The 22,908-nt window shown below is 43.4% G+C and overlaps 2 protein-coding genes and 1 long non-coding RNA gene across 4 annotated transcripts in view; 1 reads left to right on the top strand and 2 right to left on the bottom strand.

Moving 5' to 3' along the window:
- The first annotated feature begins 2,619 nt into the window (after positions 1-2,619).
- tnfrsf19 (tumor necrosis factor receptor superfamily, member 19) lies at positions 2,620-20,000 on the top strand. Its single transcript, XM_023813691.2, has 10 exons — positions 2,620-3,127; positions 4,658-4,771; positions 5,165-5,275; positions 11,004-11,182; positions 11,682-11,767; positions 16,064-16,228; positions 16,498-16,623; positions 16,949-17,051; positions 17,681-18,000; positions 19,101-20,000. The coding sequence occupies exons 2-9, from the start codon at positions 4,706-4,708 to the stop codon at positions 17,994-17,996; spliced, it is 1,152 nt and encodes a 383-aa protein (XP_023669459.1). The 5' UTR covers positions 2,620-3,127; positions 4,658-4,705; the 3' UTR covers positions 17,997-18,000; positions 19,101-20,000.
- Positions 4,657-8,182, bottom strand: LOC140579275 (uncharacterized). The gene is made up of 2 exons (XR_011983369.1): positions 6,328-8,182; positions 4,657-4,989 (listed from the first exon to the last, which is right to left on the bottom strand). It is a non-coding gene; the product is annotated as an uncharacterized lncRNA (long non-coding RNA).
- Positions 20,001-20,420: 420 nt separating the features above from the next.
- The window catches only part of mipepa (mitochondrial intermediate peptidase a), a 28,810-nt gene continuing 26,322 nt past the window's right edge, over positions 20,421-22,908 (bottom strand). Inside the window, exons 19-20 of one of the 2 annotated variants that reach the window (XR_011983368.1) lie at positions 21,286-21,436; positions 20,421-20,677 (exon numbers count right to left, since the gene is read on the bottom strand). Coding sequence is in view for 1 of the 2 variants with exons in the window: in XM_023813690.2 (XP_023669458.1) it covers positions 21,336-21,436 (101 nt within the window). In the remaining variant the exon portion in view is untranslated. Of the gene's footprint in view, positions 21,437-22,908 lie in introns of both variants that reach the window. The other variant, XM_023813690.2, reaches the window with a different exon arrangement.

Raw genomic sequence — 22,908 nt, 5'->3', positions numbered from 1 at the left:
TTAGCCTCTATTTTTGGGTTCGAGACTTTGGGGCTGAACTTAGTGAATGACACATATAAATTATAAATGGTCAGATAAAAAGGTCACTGGGATCTGGCGTGATTAGCGAAAACCATTAATGCACTAGGTGGCGGCCATTCCCAACAATTAATAATGATTTCAATAAAGACGTTCACTGATTTGATTCAAACATTTAGCTTTCGACCTATAAACAGAAAATGCAAAATATGCAATATATAATATATAGGCTATATTATATATTTACTTTGGTGGTGGGGGGGGGGGCAAACAATGGTGTTTAAAATTTAACAATGAGGGGTACTTGTCACCCTCCCATTCCCTTGATTCCTGCACCCCCAGATTCCAGGACCAACTTTTAATCCCAGTCCAGCCTCGGGTAGAGTATGTAATATTCTTGAGGTTATATAATGTAAAATTTCACACGTATCTCAATCGTGCATGCAATTCAGTATATAAATAACCCTACTCCCATGTAGGATGTTCTGACTAGGTGCTTTCCCTTTAGTGGACTGTAGTGCCCCCTCCCTCCAGATAACTGAATTTATGCTAGTTGTAATATTGCTTGTAGCCAAGTACTGTGCTTCAAATCAAAATCTCTTGTTGGGATGTTTGTAATCCGTGACTCCTTCTGAATGAATACTTAAATATTATCTCGTATTTCTAATTCATAGATAACATTTTACGTACCTTTTTTCAACTGTGGAAACTTCAGAAATCCAACCATCCATTTCCTGAAACCACTTATCTTGTTCAGAGTCACAGGGAGTCTGGAACCTATCCCAGGCTACAGGCACAATGCAAGGAGCAACCCAGGATGGGGCACCAACCCATCACCAGCTGCATGCGCACACACACAATGTGGTAACTCCAATTAGCCTCAGCATGTTTATAGACTGAAAGGGGAAAACAGAGTACCCAGTGGAAACCCCATGAGAACACAGGGAGAACATGGAAAGCCTACGAGAACACAGGGAGAACATGGAAAGCCCATGAGAACACAGGGAGAACATGGAAACCCCATGAGAACACAGGGAGAACATGGAAACTCCTCAGGCAGGAAACCCAAAGCCAGGTCCCCAAGGTGTGAGACAACAGTATTAACCACCATGCTACCCTGCTTCGGAAATCATCAACACATTCCATTAGTTGGTTTTTTAAAGATTTTTTTTTTTTACATGTCACAGGCACTTAGTGTTGTAAAGGAAGGGAAAGTTAGGATGATGATAGGGGCCCCTGAGTGACAGGGAGCCTACAAAATTCAGAACACACTTGGATTGGTCTGGGTTTGGGGTCCAATATGATGCACTTTCATGGGGTGTGATATCTCCAGAGGCTCCCGGCTTGCTCTTTTCATGGTGTTTTTTCACTTTTCTGGAATAATGAATGACTTCGGGTAATTTGTAGACAGGCTTCTTTGCTAGTGCAAATTGTTCACTAAGTTAGAGCCAATATTCAACTTACCATGGAAGAATCATCACTAGCTGTGATGCACTAGAACAGTGTTTCCCAATCTGGTCCTCGGGGACCCACAGACAGTCCAGGTTTTTGCCCTACATGGAGCTGGGAGGGAGCAAAAATGTGGACCGGCTGTGGGTCCCCAAGGACTGGATTGGGAAACACTGCACTGGAAACACATTGTTCCTTTCTTATGTGTATAGGATATGGACCATAAGGCATTGGGCAGCATGGAGATGCAGCAGCTAGCAATGTTGCATAACACCTCTGGGACCAGGGTTCGAGTCTCCACCAGGGTTCCATGTGTGTGCAGTTTGCATGTTCTCCACGTGTTGTCATGGGGTTTCCTCCAGGTACTCCGGTTTCCTGGCTAATTGGAGTTGCCAAACTGTCCATAGGTGTACATGCGTGAGTGTGCCCTATGATGGGTCAGCACCCCACCCTGAGTGGTTCCCCTGCCTCGTGCCTGTAGCCTCTGGAATAGGCTCCAGACCCCCCGTGACCCGGAATAGGATAAGTGGTTTCAGAAAATGGGTGGATTGATACAAGGCATTACTTAACAGCCATGCAACAGGTCTTGTAGAAGCGATGACATTATTCCTTAAGTGTGTTAGTTTTATAAATACAGTATTTCAGTGAAAAGGCCTGATCCTTTAAGCCTGGTATAAAATGTTGAAAAATAAGTCCAGCTGTCCTCAACGATTCCAGCTGTGCGTTACATCTGGAGTCTGGCCCCACTAATCCTCTGTCCGTCTCTCTTCATCCCTTTACTGGTGAGTGAAAAAAAATTTTGCTTAGTGATTATAAATCCCCCAAATGGCTTTCGCTGCATTTACAGAGAAGCAAAAAAAAAATTCACTCTCAGTCCCTCTGATTGATTTGGATTTAGTCTATAACCTGGTATAATATTGCTTCTCTTACGCCATGCAAAAATGGGTTTTGTCGTTTAGCGGCAAAGGTGGCACGCTTATCGAAACAGACCACCAAGGCGCTGGAGCTCTGCTTACCTTGGAGCTTGTTAACTTACTGGCGCAAGTACCGCTGGAGGCTCCGGTCAAACCGGGCCAGCCAATCAGAGAGCGAAGGGGTGACGTCAAGTCATCTGCAGCTCATTGAGATGAAAGGGGAACGCTGAGACTGGGCAAGGCTTCAAACCACGGTCTAGCATTAAACGCCGAGCCCAATGATAAACCTAACAAACAGACAGGATCGCACGGGGGGTGGTGACACTGGAAGCGGGAGGGTTTGTGATTTTAAAAGAGAATAAAAGTTATCTTCCCGCTTTCTGTTCCGAGTTTTTTTCTTTTCTATTTCCTAATGATTTCAAATGGTTTATGCATCACCGATAATACTTTGTGACCGAATGGACGTGTTTTAAAGTGCTGGTGTCTGACCACTGCTGGTTAAGCTTTGATGTGCACGCCGATCACAGATCAGATTACACGGCTTTGATCGCGACCATCCCCTGCCTTTGATCTACGTGCAGATTTTGTCCTCGATCTGCTGGTTTGTCTGAGTCGCGCAGGCGAGCCCAGCAGAACAAGAGCAATGCTTTTGAACCTCGTGCAGAAGTTAGTGGAGAGAAACGTCGATTTTCCCGACATACAGTAAACAAGTCGAACTTCTTGAACTAAATCAATCTCATTTTCTGGTAAGAAATACGTTTTTTCCTCCTTTTTTTTTGCTATGTGATTTACATTCTCTCCTGTTTCATGCTTACGCTCTGTTGACTTAACAGCAGAAACATTTTTTTATACAGAAGTAGTTAGCTACTAACTTACACAAATTACTTGTAACAGACATGTAATTACATTGTTAAGTTTTGCTGGATAATTTGAAGCTGTATTATAGATGCGCAATGTATACTCCGCTTATGACTGAGTATATATCCAATGCATATTAGCTTTAAAATACAACAATCTTTAGACATAAGTACGTGAAACCGGTATATATGTGAATATATATATACGCAAAACAATTTGGGTGTCTTGGTTATCTGAGAGGAGTCCGATTTCAAATATTTTATACAGTCAGACTGGAACAGAGGTTAAGCAGTAAACAGTTTCGTATTAAAATTCCAAGTAAATCCATGTTTTTGTAGTCAAATGAATTGAGATTAATGTATTACGCACTTTCGCCTTAAATACAGAAAACTTTAAGCAGCGAAATCACATCATATTAAGTCTTGTATTCGCCGGTACCTTCAAATCTGACTGAGCAGTACTATCTGGAAAATGTTGGTTTAAGATACGAACTGCGCGCAGTTGATGATTTAAGTAGGTGTCTGTTCTCATAATCACAGTTTATTTTTTTTTTGTTGTTGTGATGAAGTCAACCATTTTGGAAATAGGGAGTAAAACCACGGTGTGGAAGACGAGCAGAAATCTTTCAGCCTCTTAGTTTATTTAATTGTGCCCCTTGTTTGACATTTATCATTTATGATTTAAGAATAAAAAGTTTAAAGGACATGCTAAATTTAAAACGCTAAAGTTCCTACTTGTCACTGATATATGAAATCATTTGTTGTAGTTCAAAGTTGTAAAGTGAAGGCTAACCTAGTGTTTTAACAATAAACGTGAATCAAAACCCCTTACTAGCGGGCTATTATTTGGCTGGGCTAAGTTTCAGAAAGATGAATACAACAGAATGTGATGATATATCGCCCACGTCCTCGTATCCTAAACAACCTACTAAAAATGATCCATGTTCTCTGTCAGCTGGAAGCACAGTTGTGTGGTCCAGCCTATGTTGGATGTCTTCGATGTCCTTAGCAGATGTGTCTCTCAGTCACACACATTTAAAAGTGAGGATCCGTGTTGCTTTAGTAGTCTTCAAAATCTTGTTTTTGGTGAATCGTTGGTAAATCGATATTCTATACACCTAAGGCAATCAATCAAACAAGAACCTCAAAGTTAAAAATGGATTGTGTTTTGTTCTAAACAATACAGGATGCACAATAGCCATATATAATTCATCCATTAATAAACATCTATGGTGAAGTAATCATGTAATGTGTTTTTATTAAAGTATTTAAAGTATTTCTTTATCATAATCTCCCCCAAATAGGGAATATGGGCTTACATTTAAATTGTGCACCCCCCAATATCAAACTCATTCCTATCCCACTGCGTGTAGGCGTAGATTATGAATTCTCTGTTTAACAGTCTCCTTTCCTTAACAGCGTGGATAAGCTAGACCCACCCCCCACCCACCCAGTGCAGATCCACAAATGGCCAGGAGACTCCAGCATGGTGGGGTGTCTCTGCTGGACCTGCTGATAGTCTGCTCGCTCCTGGTGAGTTGGTCTTCAGAAGGTGACGCGCAATAATGTCCGTCGCCATCATCTCAGGCCTTCACGGCGAGTTGGACGCCTCAAGTACTGAGGACATTGTCCCTCTGTGAATAGGGTTTATGGTGCTCTTCGTGATGAAGAACGTCATCGCAGAACAATCGTAAGCGATACGCTGACCCTGGCGTACATTGTCCCTCAAAGCGGTCTGGAACTCCAGGGCTCTGAAATGCAAAGATGACATTGTGGCCTGATTTGATAACCTGCTTTCTATGTACTTTTTATGATAATCTCGGTATGTATCAAGACAAGGTTAACAAGTTCATCATGAAATGTGTGTGGGGGGGGGGGGCAAGACTTAAATTTGGGTACAAGGTCTGAGATGTCTATCTGTTCCAGGGTCTGGGAACAGCTGAGGAACTACGGGAATGCAGGGAACAGGAGTACAAGGACCAGTCTGGGAGGTGCATAGCCTGCAGGCAGTGTGATGCCGGCCAGGAGCTATCAAAGGTATGTAAGCTGTATTGTCGTGCGGCGCAGTCAAGTAATTCAGTTATCCATTGGGTAGTGTGTGGCTGTAATGCTAAGCTAATGCTAACGTGTGCTGTCATTGGTCACTGGAGTCTGCCATTGCTGGGCCTTTTTGATTTGTGAATGGCACTCTGTCAGCACCTTGTTCTGAAGACATGCTGTACAGTGGGTTATAGGTCTTTTCATTTTCCCGAGCGCCGAACAGGTTATTGGCCTGGACTTGCAGTAGGGACAATAGGTCACGTCATGGTTGGTGTGGCAAGTTAGACGATAACAGGTACACAATCTTCTATTGTTTATTTGCTGTTCCTGTGGTTTTTGTTCTGCATTGAGACCTTCCATCCTAATAGACAATGCTAACAGGTGGATGGGCACGCTAATGTGGATGTGGTCACTCTTAAAGCCAAACTTTCAGCCAAATACAGCAAACTCTATGGCTTTTATGCTCAGGTCAGCTTTAAAGGAGTGTACTGTATGAATGGAAGGCTTCAGTAAAGCATATTGGTTCCTATCCAAGTCCTGTATTTAATACTTTCTTTCATGGTGAAAATGGCCAAACCATTATTGGCTTCTGTTGAAATCTGATCTGACATCAGTCACACCCTACCTTCTGACCTTATACTGGAGAGAGTATCATTTTTTTTTATAAAAAATTGTTTTATAAACTATTGTCCTTCATAGTCACCTTTTGGGAAAGTCACTAACTGCATTAAAGGGATATGACTTTTTTTTTTTTTTTTATTTGCCTGAAACAATATATAGACTCACACCATGATAATCACATGTGCAAATGTATTACAGCTGAACACATAAATATGTAATTTAAACCTAATAACTATTATCATTTCCAAGAAAATAAAAGAAGTTGTGTGAATATCGGATAACTGAATTACACACAGAGATTTAGGCTAGTGTGATTACTTACTAGAACCACAGTCTCGTAATTGACTTACCTTTAAGACTGGATTGCGTGTTTTTTTTTTTGTCCCCACACATATATTCATGCATACCCACAACAGCGATTTATATACCTCATCACAGCTGTTGCTCCTCTGCCGGTTCCTATTGGCCAGGAGGGCGGCGAGCAGGGATCCCCATGGTGCCGGTTAATAATTGTTTCCTTCATTTATGCGAGTGGAAGAGGGGGAGTCACAGAGTCACAGAGCTACCAGGCAGTAGGGAAAGCTGCATTGCAGGAAAGCGGAAGACTCAGCCCAATGCACTGAACCCTGCAATCCATACAGATTCTTTTCTAATAGATTTAAACTAGTTTTACTCTCATTTGGTCCGATTGATTCAAAGCGATGCATTTCCATTCCAGTTTCCCTTATCACTTGATGAGAATCTTTTTTTTTCCTTCCTTTTCATTTCCTTACACCCAGAAGAGTGAAGATGATGATAAAGAAGAACATAGTGTCATATATATATATATAAAAAAAGCACGATAAATAGCTAGATCAGTGAATAACTAAACCTCGGGGGACTATCGCTGTCTTTGTCTGGCCAAAGCGTGGCCCGAAACGGACACAGAAACGTGGGTGCGGCCTGATTACATTCACACATGATGAGCGGCAGCTTCACTTCACGCAGTGCTTTCTGAATAAGAACTTGGAGCAGCCTTTGTACAGAAGGTGGTTAAAGAAAAAAAAAAAAACATTTTGTAGATCTTCAGATTGCATCATTGCCACTATGGAGAAGATCCTGAATTAAACAGTGCAGAAATTCCTTTCCTCGCCACGTGTAAATCTGTGTGTCACTGAGACCCTCCTGTTTTTGTGTACGTGCCGCATCTATGATTTTGACCTCGCTTTTAAAGCTCTCCATCCTAATTCCACGCTTGTGCTTGCACAAAGCCAGCCACGAGTGTGGAGAAGGCAGAAGACAGGAGTCTGAGAGGATACAGTTTTCCCAGCACGGGCCATGCAGTGGCCTGAGTCGCAGGGAATGCGAGATGGCGCAGCGTGTTAACAAACTCGCATTGTTTTCTGGCCCCATGCTTTACTGGATCAGATGACTCGTCGCCCCTAGGGACTCTTCTGATTCCTACTTAATCTCCAAAATATATATCTGCGTCTGAACACGCTTCAGCTTTCCTCAGCACACTCCTCTACCGCGCTTGTCCTGTGTTTTATTTGGCCTTCTCGCTGAAAGTTGATTTGAAGATAGATGGGGGAAATGAGGACTTACATGTACTAACTTCGCCACCAATTCGCTTGGTTAAGCTGCCCTGTTCTCAGCTGAAAGACTCCGTCGGGCAGTGAAAAGTCATCCGGCTCTCAGCACTAAGTGTGCGAAACACGTTTCTGTTCCTCCCCGAGGTTCGCTGGCTCCCTTGAAGTCCTATTTTATACCTGTCTGCTTCACACAAGTCCCGGATGCCTGGACTTTTGTGAAGAGTGTGAACACTGCAGAACGGCGGACCTTAATTTGGTGGCGAAGCGTCCAAGCGCGTTGAGGTCACTCTAACCTCCATAGTAACCGACCGTTCGCTGAGAGGCCAGGAGAAGCACAGAGGCTTGGGTAGAGTAGAAGCCAAGCCTGCCTCTTCTCTGTGGTTTGTGGTCTCTTTCACCCAAGGGCAGAATGCCCTGTGACCTAAAGTGCCCGGCCTCTCAGTTTCCTATCCTTTATTATGGTGTCTTATGATATTCCTCCCAGCTCTGGTCTGCCCTGCTCTGTTCCCAGCATGGCTTCTTGGCCTGCCTTATATGGAGTACGGACAACAACAGCTGCAGCCCTGCCCTGCCCTGCCCTGGCGGCCAAGCCCCACCCACACGCCCTTTTTAGGGTGGGCCTGACTGGCAGCTCAGTCTCTCCCGGGGAAAGCTGGCAAAGGTCGATGGATTCCTCACCCTCAGAGGTCTCGTCTCTGTGGTGCCATAATTTAATGCCCCCCCCCCCCCACTTTCATTTTTTTTTGTCAGTTTTCTCAACTTTGTTCTATGTAGCCTACATTCCTGGCACAGATGTACAGCCGGCCTGTGAAAGGGGACGCGGTAAAGTGATCCTTCTGAAGTTACCCTCCGTGTTACTGACACACGCAGCCTTTGACACCCTCATTTCTGCTTGGTATGTGGCGTGTTGGACTGTTAAAAGGGCCGTCAGTGATATCAGTTCAGGAGGCCCTGTTTGTGAGGTGTGGATGGCGTGTGTCTTTGTAAACTCCTTAGGTTTCCTGTTTTATAGCTGGCATTCGTTATTGGGCCCATTCGGACTGCTTTCTGGCGGGGGATCGGCTTTAAGGCCAAAGGTTGCCGGCGTTTTGGGGACCAGAGCAATCACATGCTCGTACCTCCCACATGACTGCAATTAGCAGATTATAGATCACATGTGCTGTGTTTCACAACAATGAGAATCCCAGCCGGTTCATTTTGAGGAAAAAAAGAAAACCTTATCCTTGTTTTAAACGCTTGGCAGCATATCTGGAAGACAAAAAAAATAAAAAATTCCCCACACAACAAAACAGTGGTTTCCACATTCCCTAGACCGAAGCGGAGTTGAAAAGGACGTCCTTTATCTGGGCCCATCTGCACTGGAGCTGAAAGCTCTTCTGAGCTCCAAGGCACAGTGGAACTACTGGAATGTGAAATATGGGATCCGAATCGATTGTTGTTTTCGAATGAGACGATAAAGACTCGCTTACTGCACAAGGGACCGCCTTTTCCAACAGCTATGCCTCAAAAACACTCGTTTTATGGGACTTGATCCCAAATATGTTGCTAAACCCTACGGCTTTGCCGAATGCAATGCAAAGACCCTCCTGAGTACTGTGAGGACACAAAGTCAGAGATGTGCTTTTATGGGCGAGAGGAATAAACAAGTGTTTCCCGAACTCTTACAAGAACCAGATGTGTCCCTTAATGTGAGCCGGCTGCGAGTACTGTGGGCGGATTAGGCCAGCTTGCCAGGCACTGGTCGTACAGCCAGGGCAGTTACTGTGATCTGAATTGCCTAATTGTCAATTTCCAGGCAAGCAGACTCTGTATCACATCACAAATATTTGGTGAGGCATTCAGCTTCATTTCCTGTATTTGGCAAAAAGGCTCCGATACTATAACATAAGTGTAAGTGTAGGGAGACACCGTTGTATGAATGGACGTTTGATTTCAACATTGGTAGGGACCAAATCAGCCCCGAACCCCCCGCCCCCCTAAACACACAGTCCATACTGTCTATGCCCAAATCTATACCCCTGCACTGTTGCCTCACACCTTCACGAATGTTCTACCAGTGCGGGGGGGGGGCATCCTGCTCAGCCGTCTTCCATATGTCCCCTCGGATGACCTCCCCCCCCCAAGTATAGGCAGTCAGAAGATGGACGGATGTAAAAGTAATGATATACACCATAGCTCATGATATGCATACAAGATTAAATGTCAAAACAGTTTATTGTGAGAGATGTAAATCGGTGCAGCTCTATGTTTGAGTGAAATGGCAGTGGCTTTCCTCTGAAATGGGTCGAGTCGGGCCACAGTGAGGTGTATGTGATGGAACATTGCTGTACGGGGAGTACAAAGGGGGGGGCAATGGGCAGGGGTGATAGTGTGGATTTCCTCTGCATGAGCTGCACGGCAAATCCAGGCATCCGATCTCCCTCTTGGGGTGGCGCCCCCCCCCCCCACCCCCTCTGACCGCTCCGACTAAAGCTCTCCTTTGTCACACATGGTTCGGTATTGCAGAGCAGCTTGTCTGCTTCGGATCCTGAACATCGGTGGCCTGTCATCCTCTTGTTCTGAAATCGGCAGCAGGCCTCTTGCGGCCCGCGGCTGATTTCTCGCCTGAGACACTGAATGACTAAGTTACCTTTGTAGCCGCTTCAAAAGTATATGAACCGTACGTTTGCCCCTCGCAATTCTGCTGCGTCTGCGAGTCGCTCGCATTCCGCCTAAAACCATCTCCTTGGGTTTTCCGGTTCATCTCTGTAATTTAGAAATCCTCTGAACCAGTTAGCAGCGAGAACCAGTTTTCAGCGATTAAAAAGACAAACGACCACGGGACAGGCTTAAACAAACAGATGCTGATTAATAATCAGGCACGGTTCTGCTACGATGGGGTTCATTGAAGCTGATGATAGCGCTAACAGAGAAGGAGGAGGGACCCGGTGGGGGGGTTTGAGGGAGGGGGGGGGGGGTGGCTGGTTACCGGAAACTTCCATTGTGGGCTGGTCTCCCTGTGCGCCCTCTCGGCCTGAATAGCGTGTGGTGCTTGTGAAGTTCAGGCTTCTCCGGAGCGGAGAAGAGGAGATATGCAAGTCTTGGCTCCTTCCCCCGAAATCTCTGGCGCTCCCGCAGCCCCACCGTCGCCTTCAGCACGTCGGCCTGGGCCAAGACTCGCCGCATTCACACAGTCTGTTTAGGAGGAGAAAAATGGAACAATAGAGCCAGCAATAAACTTGTAATAATACAACAGTAGGTGTCCGGGAGTGCTTTTATCATTCAAATGGCCAGCTCGCTGCGGACTATAGCGGAAGGCTCTAGAGGAACGGCGGGAGTAAGGGAGATTATTGCAAGTGGGAAATGGAAGGGGCAGACCTTTTGTGCGCTAGAATTTTGCACGCTGAGATTGTCATTTTATTGAGTTTCCTCCTCCACCCGTTCCCTCTTTCGTATCCTTTCTCCAGACGGTCACCCTCCCCCTCCTCCCCAAAAAAAGCCCCACGCTCCCCTCACCTCTTCATCGGTCGGATATCTCGCGTTAATCCCTGCAGGAATGTGGCTTCGGCTACGGGGAGGATGCCCATTGCGTGCCCTGCAGGCCCAACCGCTTCAAAGAGGACCGTGGGCCACAAAAATGCAAGCCCTGTCTGGACTGTGCCCTCGTCAACCGCTTCCAGAAGAGCAACTGCTCCGGCACCAGCAATGCCGTATGCGGGGACTGCATGCCCGGGTAAGCGGCTCCGCCATCCTAGGGAAGCAGGTATCATCTCATAGTGTCCAGTGCATTAAATTTGCCCCCCCGCCCAAAAAAAATGCAAGACGTAAAAATGATCCAGCAGCAAAAAGTCTTTTGACCAATAAGCTAAACTCATAGTGCAATATACTTGCATAAAGATGCAGAATGTGAATTTTTTGGCTCGAAAAGCATCTGCTTAGAAGTTAAATTATATGTTTGATCTACCATCTCTGATAAAGGGATTCTCTCTTAACGGCAGGGCCAGGAGGCTTGTGGGATAGTTTTACATTGTGCACTAACAAAGAAGAGGGATTGTAGAGTGAAAGACGGCAAATATTAATGGATGACAGGTATAGGGCTATGAAATGCGTAGTTTTCTTGTGATAATAAATTAGCAATTCTGATGCAAAAAAAAAGCCTAAAAAGTACGTTTCAGAATACATTTCTTAATATTGATATTTTATCTTTTTTTTTTTTTTTTTTTTTTTTACAGGTTTTACAGGAAGACTAAGTTAAGCGGATTTCAAGACATGGAATGTGTACCATGTGGTGACCCTCCACCTCCATATGAACCTCACTGTAAGTCTTCCAGACCGAGCTGCCTTCTTCTGACTTTATTCCGGGGCCTTTGTGATTGGCTGGAGCCTTTAATGCTCAGCAAAAGGCAAAGTCTGATGGTCCTCTTAGCAAGAAGTGTAAACATTAAGACTTTGCTAGCTGGGCTAAATCGGCACTTAACGTTAAACATTCTCAGTGACTATAAAGCAATTCAGTTCTGCCTTGCATCTGATCCAGAAACGTCAAGTCCGTATCCTTATATAGCTGCGTACCCCATTAGAACAGGCCTCTGCTCCAGTTACATTTACGTTTCCAAACATTGAAGTTAAGTACAACCTGAAGACCAAAGGGCCTCGAGCAGAGAGAATCGGTTAGCAGAGTCACGTATTTGGTCCCCGAGTGTGACTTCCTGGTGGCAGCGGAGATGGCAGCCGCCTACCTCAGGCTTGGCACGCGATGAGTGTGCATGATCGAGCCAGGTCTAGCACCGGCCTGCGAGACACACAGAGACCCCGAATTCTGCTGGAACTTATCAGGCAGCTTGGAAGCCGGAGATCGCTTCATGTGCTGAGCTCAAGTTAAAAATAACTTCTTCTTTTTTTTAAAATTTTTGTCAGCTCAGAGTATTTAGGCTCCAAAATGATATCTGTAAAATATCTGGTCTTGATTCAACTTCTTGGCCTTTACTTTCAGAAGAAATTTGCAATAGACCATTTGTGGTGGTTCAGATACAAAAACTCATAATGAGAAATGCAGAAATTAATATTGATGGTAAAATAATAATAACAATAAATATTATTAATTGTTGTTATTATTATTTATTCACCATGATGATTATTATTATTAATAATAATAATAAATGTAATTTTTCTCCATACCATATTTTTATTACAGCAGTCTTGCATTTTAATGGCAAATTCCTGTGAAACAGTATAGCCATTGTATCCTTTAGTAAAATTGGCAAACAATTGAATTCCTGTGGAGCAATTCCAAAATGTTAAAGTACAAAAAAAAAAAAGCTGTCCTACCCCCTCCCACGACGTTATCTCGCAGTGAAAACTGAAAGGGCAGATCATTTTAATAGGCGCGCACTGGCCTCGGGCTACCATCCAGCTGCACGCGGAGGCCCGTGCGAAAAGAACCATAAGCCTCTGGCCACTTCAGTCCCCAGGACACGCTTTAAAGGGACAGGTCGCACCTTATTGGATGCCTTTACATCCTGGGGATTAGTCCAGTTACATCGCTCGTTCTTTGCAGTTGAAGATTAACGCGCACCGAAGACAATTATCGTCAAAGAGCCCAATGCATGTGCCAGATGACAAGACTGGATAGAATAATGTCAGAGTATTTGAACATTAACAAAACACAATTTGAATAATAATCACCACAAACTAAAAACCAGAATCCATAACTTTGATTATATACTTATACTATATCCTAAGTTGAAAGGTATTTTACTATACAGTTTTTAAAATAACATGCAATATATGTCTACTGTAAGAAGTATGTCATCAATAGTGCAGAAAATGCATTGTTTGTATAGTAATTATTACAGAAAAAGTTTCAGGCATTATTTTAAAAACTATACACTAAAATACCTTCAAACTCAGGATTCAGTAAGTGTAATGCTGTATTGCATGGTATAGAGGTTTCTAACATATTGACATTGACATGATAAATTACTGACTATGTGGGAGAACATACATTATGTCTATTTAAGGTGGCGCAGATCCTGCAAATAAGAAACTGCCAAAAAAGAAACGAACTCCAGCCTCCTAGAAAATCATCAGAGTGAGGAATGTGATTCAGGCCAAGCAGACGTAATGCAATCCAGGAGCACCATAAGCTAAGCAAAGTGACCCACCGGACAGCCAAGAATGGGAACTGAGTTTTATGCTTTTAAGAGTAATTATTTTACAGCACAATTAAAATATTTTATTCTGTTTCACCCACCTCTGCTTTGTGAAGCATTTGCTCTTGGTACAGAATGATGTGCAAATATAATTAAACTTAGCCATAGGCTAACAGATATGTTATGAAAATAACTGGTTATTCTTGCAATAGAGTTTGTTCAAAGCTAACTGACCAGAGCGTGTAAGTAGTCAGCGAAAACCTGATGGTTCCCAGTGACGAACTTCAGCTACCGGCAAATGTAGCTCTGAAATAGGCACGGGTAGCATCTGCTCTAATAAAGAGATGGTTTTACTTTACTGACTGACCAAGTGTGGAGCTGCGATAAGATCAGCAGGTGGAAGAGCCCGACAGACCCCCCCCCCCCCTTTAACCCAATAACGTTGGGTTTGCAGTTGGGGGCACAGCTGTACTGGTCCAGCTCCTGCTACAGCGCTTTAGCAGATAGTTTTTGTCAAGTCCTCTTTATTTACATCTACGACATGCCTAGAAAAGAGTGAAGCTGTGAGCACCAGCATGCTTTGCAGAAAGAGAGAGACAAACAACTGTGTGTGTGTGTGCGGTGGGGGGCGATTCTGTACAACCCTGTGGTTTTCACACCCCTATTATGGGGGGGGGGGGGGGGAGGTACTTAAAGCACATCGTCTGTCAACGCGGTCGCTGTGCAGGACAGGGAAACACCACCACACTTTAAAGGGGGGAACTGAACTTGTATATACAATCCCCAGAAATCCCCAGTGCGGCAATACTGTAACAGAAGAAAATGCTTCCAATCCATGCAATATGACACTATTACAGCAGGATCTGTCTAGCAACACTGCCCAGTGTTAATTATATTTATACATGTAGCAAACTACTCTAGAATGGAGTTACCAGTACGAATACTGAAATAGCTGTAATAGACATCCTTTGAGTATCAAAATTACTTTTAAATAAAAAAAAAGGTTCATATTTCTTCGTTTCTATCATTTTTTATAATTAAGAAGTATTATTTATTCTGATTTTCAAGAAATTGATTAGAATTTTACATCCGCCCCACCTTTTTCATTTTTATTTTTCGCTAGATGAAATGCTGAAATGCCCCTTTCCCTTATCGACTCCAATATCACAGCCATGCAGCCGCAGCCAGAGTATTGTTTACACTGCATAACAAAGAGCTCTTGGTTTGGATAAGGCCAGATTGGGATTTGCTTTTGATTAATGCACCGAAAAGCAAACAGGAGTTGAAGGGGGTCATTGAAAATGAATTTTCAAACAAAGAGCCACTTATTTTGTTTGCTACGGATATAAGCTCCTTTTTTCACAGACCGGGACAATTGTGGGCTTTTTTTAGATTTCATATTAACGACATTATGCTGCCAATGATAAAATTAAATGCCTCCACATTCTTGATTTGGGACTTCAATCGCCTGAGAGCAATATTTTAGCACTGTTGACCAGCGTCATATGCCATCGTGATAAAACTCGCGTGTGCGCGTGTTTGCCAAGATTATTTACCACTTAAACATTATAATTTGAAACAATCGATACAGACATCATAAATATTCACCATTGTAGCTGATGTATTTGTTCCGCGCCTCATTCTGGTGAACCGCACAATAAAATGTGAGCTATAATAAGAGGTAATGAAAATGAAAATCCATGTCAGCAAAAATCTGAATGGAACATCCATTATTACTAGCTTTTAGTATGTAATATTTTAAACAGAAACCACAGATGGCAAGTTAGTAAAATACGTAGCTAAGCTTAAGTATAGCCTTTTAACTTAAGTGCACAGCTCTCTTACCATCTACACCAGCTTGTTCCAGTGGCAGCACCTAGGTGTTTGCTGTTAGGGCCCAGATTGAAAGGTTAACATCGGTACAGGGCGGGGGAGGCGAGTCAGGGCAGCCCCCCCCCCAGCAACACCCCAAAGTGACAAACTCAATCCACCCCGTCTCAGATACTCTGCCAAAAGGGGGCCCAGTTCTGTCTGCTTGACGTGAGGTTCCCTGAGGTCAGCAGACAGGAGGCAGACACCTGCGCCAGTGATCCACATGTTTTTTATGATCAAAGTCAGCAATTATTTAAAAAAAAAAAAAAAAAAAAAAAAAAAAATGTAATGATGTGCATGTGAACGTTATACCTCATCATTGTAAAAGATTTGTGTTAAAAAGGCCTAGGAAAAAGTCTTAAGGAAAATAAATCTGGGCCAGAATTTCTTATTTCTAGATAATATTCTAGATAATATTTATGATTATTAGTTTTAGACAATAGTATAGGATGCCAAAAGGTAGCGTAAGAAATTTCATTTTACTCATATGTACGTATGTGTGTATTTAGATCTATCTGTTACAGTCGACCTGCTTCAAAGGTACAACAGTTACCACCTCAGTGTTTCTGATCTTGCCGGACCTGCTTTCTCAGGCAGCAGTCGGGTCAACCTGGTGCCCATCCCCTCCACGGTGACCAGCCCCAGGGACATGGCTCTGGCGGCCGTCATCTGCAGCGCCCTGGCCACCGTCCTGCTGGCCCTGCTCATCCTGTGCGTCATCTACTGCAAGCGGCAGCTGCTGGAGAAGAAGCCCAGCGGTAACTCACCTCCCCCCCCCCATCACTGCCAGAGCACCTCGAACATTAGCCAATAAATTTTCTCTACGCCATCATGGCAGATAGTTTGATCGTATCATATGTTCTACCCTGGCTGAGCCAACCGTGGAAGGGGTGACATATTTAGCACTCGCTGTTGGATACACTCCCTTTGACCTGTAGAAACAAATGCAAGATGAGTTGAAAGATATTACTCATTGTCTAAAGGTGCAGTGCACAGCAGATTTAACTGTCGGTTCACATCTTCGCAGTATCATCATCATCCCAGGTGGACTCCTATAATGAGGCGGAGCTGTCCTGTTTTGACCGGCGGCGAGTGCATGAGGCTCCCCACAAACCCTGCTGCCAGTGCCACCAAAGCCTCAGCCACACCTGTGGTAGGTTCTCCTCCCTTCTTCTAGCTGTACCTCATCTTAGCCAGGGACTCCCCAAGCTGCTCCTGCAAATCAGACCCCTTTGTTTGCCGGCCCTCCTCCACTTACCATGGTAGTCCACAGGTGCCCTTGGGTGATCTCTTCACACATTCCTGCAGCCCAGTCTCAACTATGTCAGATTAACCCTGGGTCGTTGTTTTCAGTTGAATAGCCTTGAGGCAGAGCTGTTTGAAGTTTGCAGTAAAGGGGCAGCCTCACGCTGATCGTCTAGAATCTATTTGCAGCAGTAGAAGAGTAGTTTGGAAAGGTGATCTTCTTTCTCTTATAGGTCCAGTCCATTTGATCCCTTCCCTGTGCTGTGACGAGGCCTGCAGCTTGGACCGCAGCAGGGAGACCAGCCCGTTCCACTCCTTAAGCGACCTGAGCGAAGTGTACGAACCGCTAAGGATACAGATGGGCTCATCTACCCAGACGTAGCCTCCAGTTGTTTGCTCTTGTGAAAAAATATATATCGGCACCCTCTCCTGGCACAGTTTTTGGCTCTTGCTGAACTAGAACATCAATACCTTGATTTAAATATGATGAAACTCACTAAACTTACCAGCGTCTAAAGTCAATGTTTTCTTGACCAGTGGCTCCCTTAAAGATAAAAAATGAGCCTATACAAATACCGGATTGGGGCAGTGCGTGGCTTAGTGGGTTAGGACACTGTGGTTGTGATCGAAAGGTCGCAGGTTCAAATCTTCTGGGACACATTTCCTAAAAGCATAGTTGCTAATAACTTTAGCACCTTCTAGCTATGCAAGTTACTAATGGAAGCTTTTGGGAAACATACCCCTGGATGATGTCACCATTGGGTCCCTGAACAAGGTCTTTAACTTTGACTGCTTCAGGGACACTGACTGACCCTGCCTTCTCAGTCACTTTGGATAAAAATGTCTGTTAAATATGTGACGTGTTTTACTTAAGTTCAACAGACCCACAATATGCAGTAACTGAATAAATCATGCAGTGGTTAAAATCTGCATACTGAAACTTCAAATGCCTTCCATTCTTCCAGACAATTGAACCATTTAGATGGGAGAGTCCCACTGTACCTTGGAGGACTGTCAGAGTCGACAGAGTCCTGGCCACTGATGCAGAACCTGGACACTGCAGGGAGCCTTGATCTGTCCCAATGTGCCCCAGAGCCAAAGGAACGGGACGTTGGCTCCTTAGAAGACAACGAGATGGAAGGCAGCTGGGGAGAAGAAGCTCCCACACCACAGACCCCAAAGCTTAGTGTCAACCAGAACACAGAAGACCAGCAGCAGCAAGATCACACACCACCTGTACAGAATGAGCCCCAGCCAAAGCTACCACAGCCCTGCTCCTGACGAGGTAAAACCTCACAGAGAAAACCAGAGGATCTGAGAGCTTTGTAGATGTATGTTCACTAACAAAGGTGGATAGTTCAGGTCCAGAAAGTAAAAATCCAGAGCAAGATTTTGTTTCAATCTACCAGTTGAGTACTTTGTGATTGTGACTCTTTATGCTCAACTGGTTGGTTGAAACTAAATTTGCCTGGATTTTTACTCTCTGGACCTGAACTATCCACCTCTGTTCACTAAGACAGTTAATCCCAAAATGTCACTGGCTGGATTGGTTTCTGCTGTACTTTCCAGTCATATTTAAAATTAAAAACAGTGATTTGTGGATATAAACTTGACACTGTTAGTTTGGCATTAAAGAAATTAAATTAAAAAGCAAGTTTGGCCACAAACATCAGTCTACACAGAAGAAAACTGCAGTAAAAGGGAGGGGGGGGTGGCCTTAATTTTTCAATTATTGCCCCAAATGAAGCGTGCATAGTCTCTAGATCTATCACTGAACAATAATATATCAGACTAATTATGTCTAACTTGGGGATGGTCTTCAGACCAACGACCCCACACTTGATGTGAGCTTCCTTTGAGAAACTGCAGGCACGTCAGCCTGTGTTGAGCACCACAGTCGGGGAGTTAGAGTCAGGGGGCGGGCTGTCATTTTCCCATTCTTGCCCTGCCCAGTAGGAGTCCCTGAGGATGGCTGCCACAAGCTGTGGCGGGAGAGGGACTGAGAATGGGAGTATCCACAGGGGACGAAAGCCAAACACAATGTGGCCGAGCGGCAGTGCACAGGCATCTGGACCGACTGGCCAAGGCCTCTGTCCATTGCTCCTTACTTTGATGGCTGGTCTGCTTGCTTTCTCTCTCTTCCTTCCTCCCTTACTCTCTTTTGTGGTTCACGGAGCACATTAAAGTGCATTTGAAACCCATGATATTCCTTACCGAGTCAAGGGAAGCGGCACTGACTCAGCCACTGCGGTGTCCTTGGGAATAAGAATTACTCACGAAAGACCGAGACTGTAACAGCCGACTTGTCCAACATGCAAATTAACTCAAATAAGACCTTAGGCCAAGGTGGAGACTAATGGCTCTGCGTGTTTTCTTTTTTTCCAGCATGACATGGATTTATTTTGCTCGTATTCCACTCCTGAACCACCCCGGACATGAAAGCGGCACCAGAGATCCCATTTCAGCTAATGCCGGATCACGAGCCTTTTCCAAAAAAGTACGGCAGTGCGACCCCACGGTTTTTCCGGCTTGCATCAGAAGGGACTATGTAAATGGTATGCAAATAAAAAAAATAAACGAATAAAAAAGAGAAAAGGACAGAGGAAAAGAGACGCGACAGCGAATGGAAGATGGCCTACTGGAGAGACCATCTCTAACACCGCGATGAAGACCAGCGATTGTTTATTTTATTTCCAGGGCAAACCTTGTAAAGTCAACAGTAAAAGGCAAACACTTTATATTCCATCGCAGTGAGAAGGAAGGTGTTCCTGCATGAAAATCCTAAACGCACCTACTGATAGAGTGGCTTGCCAAGAGAGGGAGGGGAGAAAGGATAGCCAGCTGGAATTGAACAGATATAGCTGAAAATGAGCTCCACGCCGAAATTTCTTATAGCTTGACTTACCTTTTCATGGATGTATTTGAATGTGCCTTTTTTATGCTGCAGTTTTATTAAAAGCCATTAGCTTTTTCTGAAGAGAGAAGAGAAGCTTGACAGACCTTTCATTTCAATATCACGCGCATTGAAGAGCGAAGTATAGACAGTACTGAACAAGCGAAGACGACGAATGTTCGGAATTGATAACAGTATCCAGATTTTTTTGTGTAGATAATGTAAGATAGTAATATAGTTATTTTTGTAATGTAGACACAAATACCAAGCAAAACAAGTATTTCTGCCTTGTCCTTTAACATCCTAATTTGTAGTAGTTGGTACGCACAGCAAACCTTATGTTACGTCGCATCATTATTCCTGTTTTTTGTAAATAAACCTTGTAAACAATATGCCAGGTCTCGTCACGGCTGATGATTTAACGAGAATTAAATCCTAATCCTCGCTAAACCACAGATTCCTTAATGCTAACCCGTCAAGGGTAAATAGGGGGTCATGAAAATCCAGCCAAAAATTTCGACACGCGAGAATGCCTTAGAAACATGTCTTGGAAAACAGCTTTCAGTGTTTCTCTTTGGGCATCAGGTTTGGAAAGGAAGACATGGCTGGGGACATTATTGTTATGATGTATAATTCAGAAGTTGGCTGAATTCACAGAGAATATTATTCCTTGATGCCCTTCTGTACAGCGTCTCAAACTCCCCAACTCCAAACTTCCCAAATTCCATGCAACACTTTTCATACTCACTAATATTGGGCTACGGTTACAGTACATGAAAGTACTTATATCAAGCGTAAATCAAAGCTAGAAGTGAAACAGAAAAAAATCTTTATAGACACCAAACCGCAAATTACACAATGGAAGAAATGCGTACACATTCTTTTGGATTCTTTGGGAAGAAAGCAAGTTGGGCAGAAGCCCAAAAAGATGCTGGGAAGAACAAATCTAACCATTTCACCCCCACTGCTCTCTCACGTCGTCGTTAATGGTTCAGTAGTGCGATTTAGGGTCCAGTGAGATTGGGAGTGAAGTTCTGGCTAATGGGATGTAGACTTACAGGATAAAAATTATGGAGGACTAGACATGACATAATTATAAATAAATAAATGTGTGAATAAATAAGTAAATACTGAAATAAATAAATACATAAATACAGTTTGGCCATGAAAACTGCTAAATGGATTCCTATATTTGTTTATTAACGTTTTTAAATATTTATGAATTTCCACATTTCGTCATTTATTTATTTATGTATTTCCACATTTCTACATTTATTTATTACTGTATTTCCACATTTCTACATTCATTTATTTCTGCATTTCTGTCTCTGTATGTTAATAAGGTGGGCGGTCCCAAAAGCATGATTGGTTAAAAGTCGAGGCATTACTAATTGAGTCGCAAGGAAGCTCGACTTTTAACCAATCATGCTTTTGGGACCGCCCACCTTATTAACATACAGAGACAGAAATGCAGAAATAAATGAATGTGGAAATACATAAATAAATAAATGACGAAATGTGGAAATTCATAAATATTTAAATACGTTAATAAACAAATATAGGAATCCATTTAGCAGTTTTCATGGCCAAACTGTATTTATGTATTTCAGTATTTACTTATTTATTCACACATTTATTTATTTATAATTATGTCATGTCTAGTCCTCCATAAAAAATCAGTGCCATTTCAGGGATAAATTAGGATGTCCCAAGAGACAATGGGTCCTTCAGCTTTCAGAGTCCATTACAAAGGTCTCAAAGTCTGGGTTCAGTTCTGATACCAGAGCGTCCACAAAGTCCTCAATGGTGGGACGTTTCTGCAGCATGCCTGGAGAAACAGAAGACAAAACACCACAGTTACAGGCTCATCAGAAACTTTGTACTAAATTAATAATCTCAATGTTCCTCTTACTTATGTAAAGAGGGTTTGGTAACACTTTATTTGATGCCGTCATCTATAAAGCACTATAGATACCTGCATAATGCATTATAATGGTCAGTATAAGAATTAATAATGCATTACAGCATCTTCTATTGACAGTCATAAGGTGTTTCAGTGTTGACTATAATACTCCATATAATGCTCCAATTAAGCTCATCTATAAAGCACTATAGATACCTTCATAATGCATTATAATGGTAGATATAAGAATTATGGAAGCTTTGAAATGCATTATGAACGCATCTATAGTGTGTTAGAGATGAGACCTTCAAGAAGCATTCATAATGCAGAATAAACATGGCTATGATATGCCTTTTTAATATTTATATACAATTTATATTATATATAATATTTTATAATGCTTTATGATGTGTTATGAATGTGTTCATAGATTCCTATAGACATGGCATAAATAGAAAGTGTTACTGAGGGTTTTAAAATAAAGAAAATATATGAGGATTAATTATGCAACACACAACTAATTTTTAGGAAATAAAGCAGAGCTACCAGTTACAGTCGAATCCAATATAACCTGAATGAATCTGTGGAAAGTCCACAGCAGCAGCAGAATTAATTGGGTGCATTGGTTATGAGATTCCCTGTCTGGGTATTTTACGAGCTGCCTGATGAAAACTTCAGCTGAGGGGTGTGTGTGTGTGTGTGTGGGGGGGGGGTGGGGGGGGGTGGTTCACACCTGTGCGGTTAAAGCATCAGCAGCTGTTGCGGCCTGTGAGTCACGCAACCGCAGCAGCTCTGCTCCCCCCTGCTCCCCCCTCGTAAACAGTGCGTGGGACTCAGCCCTCATATCCCTGTTGTGCGCGCCGTTCTCTGGTCTGTCACTGGCCTCTGCCTACTTAAGCTCTAAAGTCTGGTCCCTCTGCACTCTCTCAAGGTGTGTGGAGGCAATATCGCAGCTAGTACCCCGAAATCCACATCGACACGGAACGTGTGTGTAAACTCAACCCATACAGTCCCTGGTCCTTACAAAACACATGTGGGAAAGGGTGCTGGTCTTCTGCAAAAAACCCACAAATACACTGCCAGTGCAACATGCACCCGCGCCTTTTCTTGCAAGAATCGTAAGCAACAAAGTTGCTTGACTGAGAGGCAGAATTGTAACGCTAATCTTAATTTACTTCAAACAAAGTTTAAACAAATAATACTTGCATGTCTGAAGTGTATCACACTGCGAAAAACTTGCTAAATTGGAACAATAGAAGAGACTTTGAAACGACGGATCTGGAAACTGGCTCGACAGGTGTAAGCGATCTTTCTTGTGGCCTGGCCTATATTTACCTGCTGTGGCAGCGTCGCAGTAATTCATTACACAGCAGTTACACCCTGGCCTGGGGATCTCA

This window comes from Paramormyrops kingsleyae, chromosome 17, assembly GCF_048594095.1.
Source record: "Paramormyrops kingsleyae isolate MSU_618 chromosome 17, PKINGS_0.4, whole genome shotgun sequence".
Taxonomy (NCBI): domain Eukaryota; kingdom Metazoa; phylum Chordata; class Actinopteri; order Osteoglossiformes; family Mormyridae; genus Paramormyrops; species Paramormyrops kingsleyae.
This window is presented reverse-complemented; position numbering and strand designations above follow the sequence as displayed.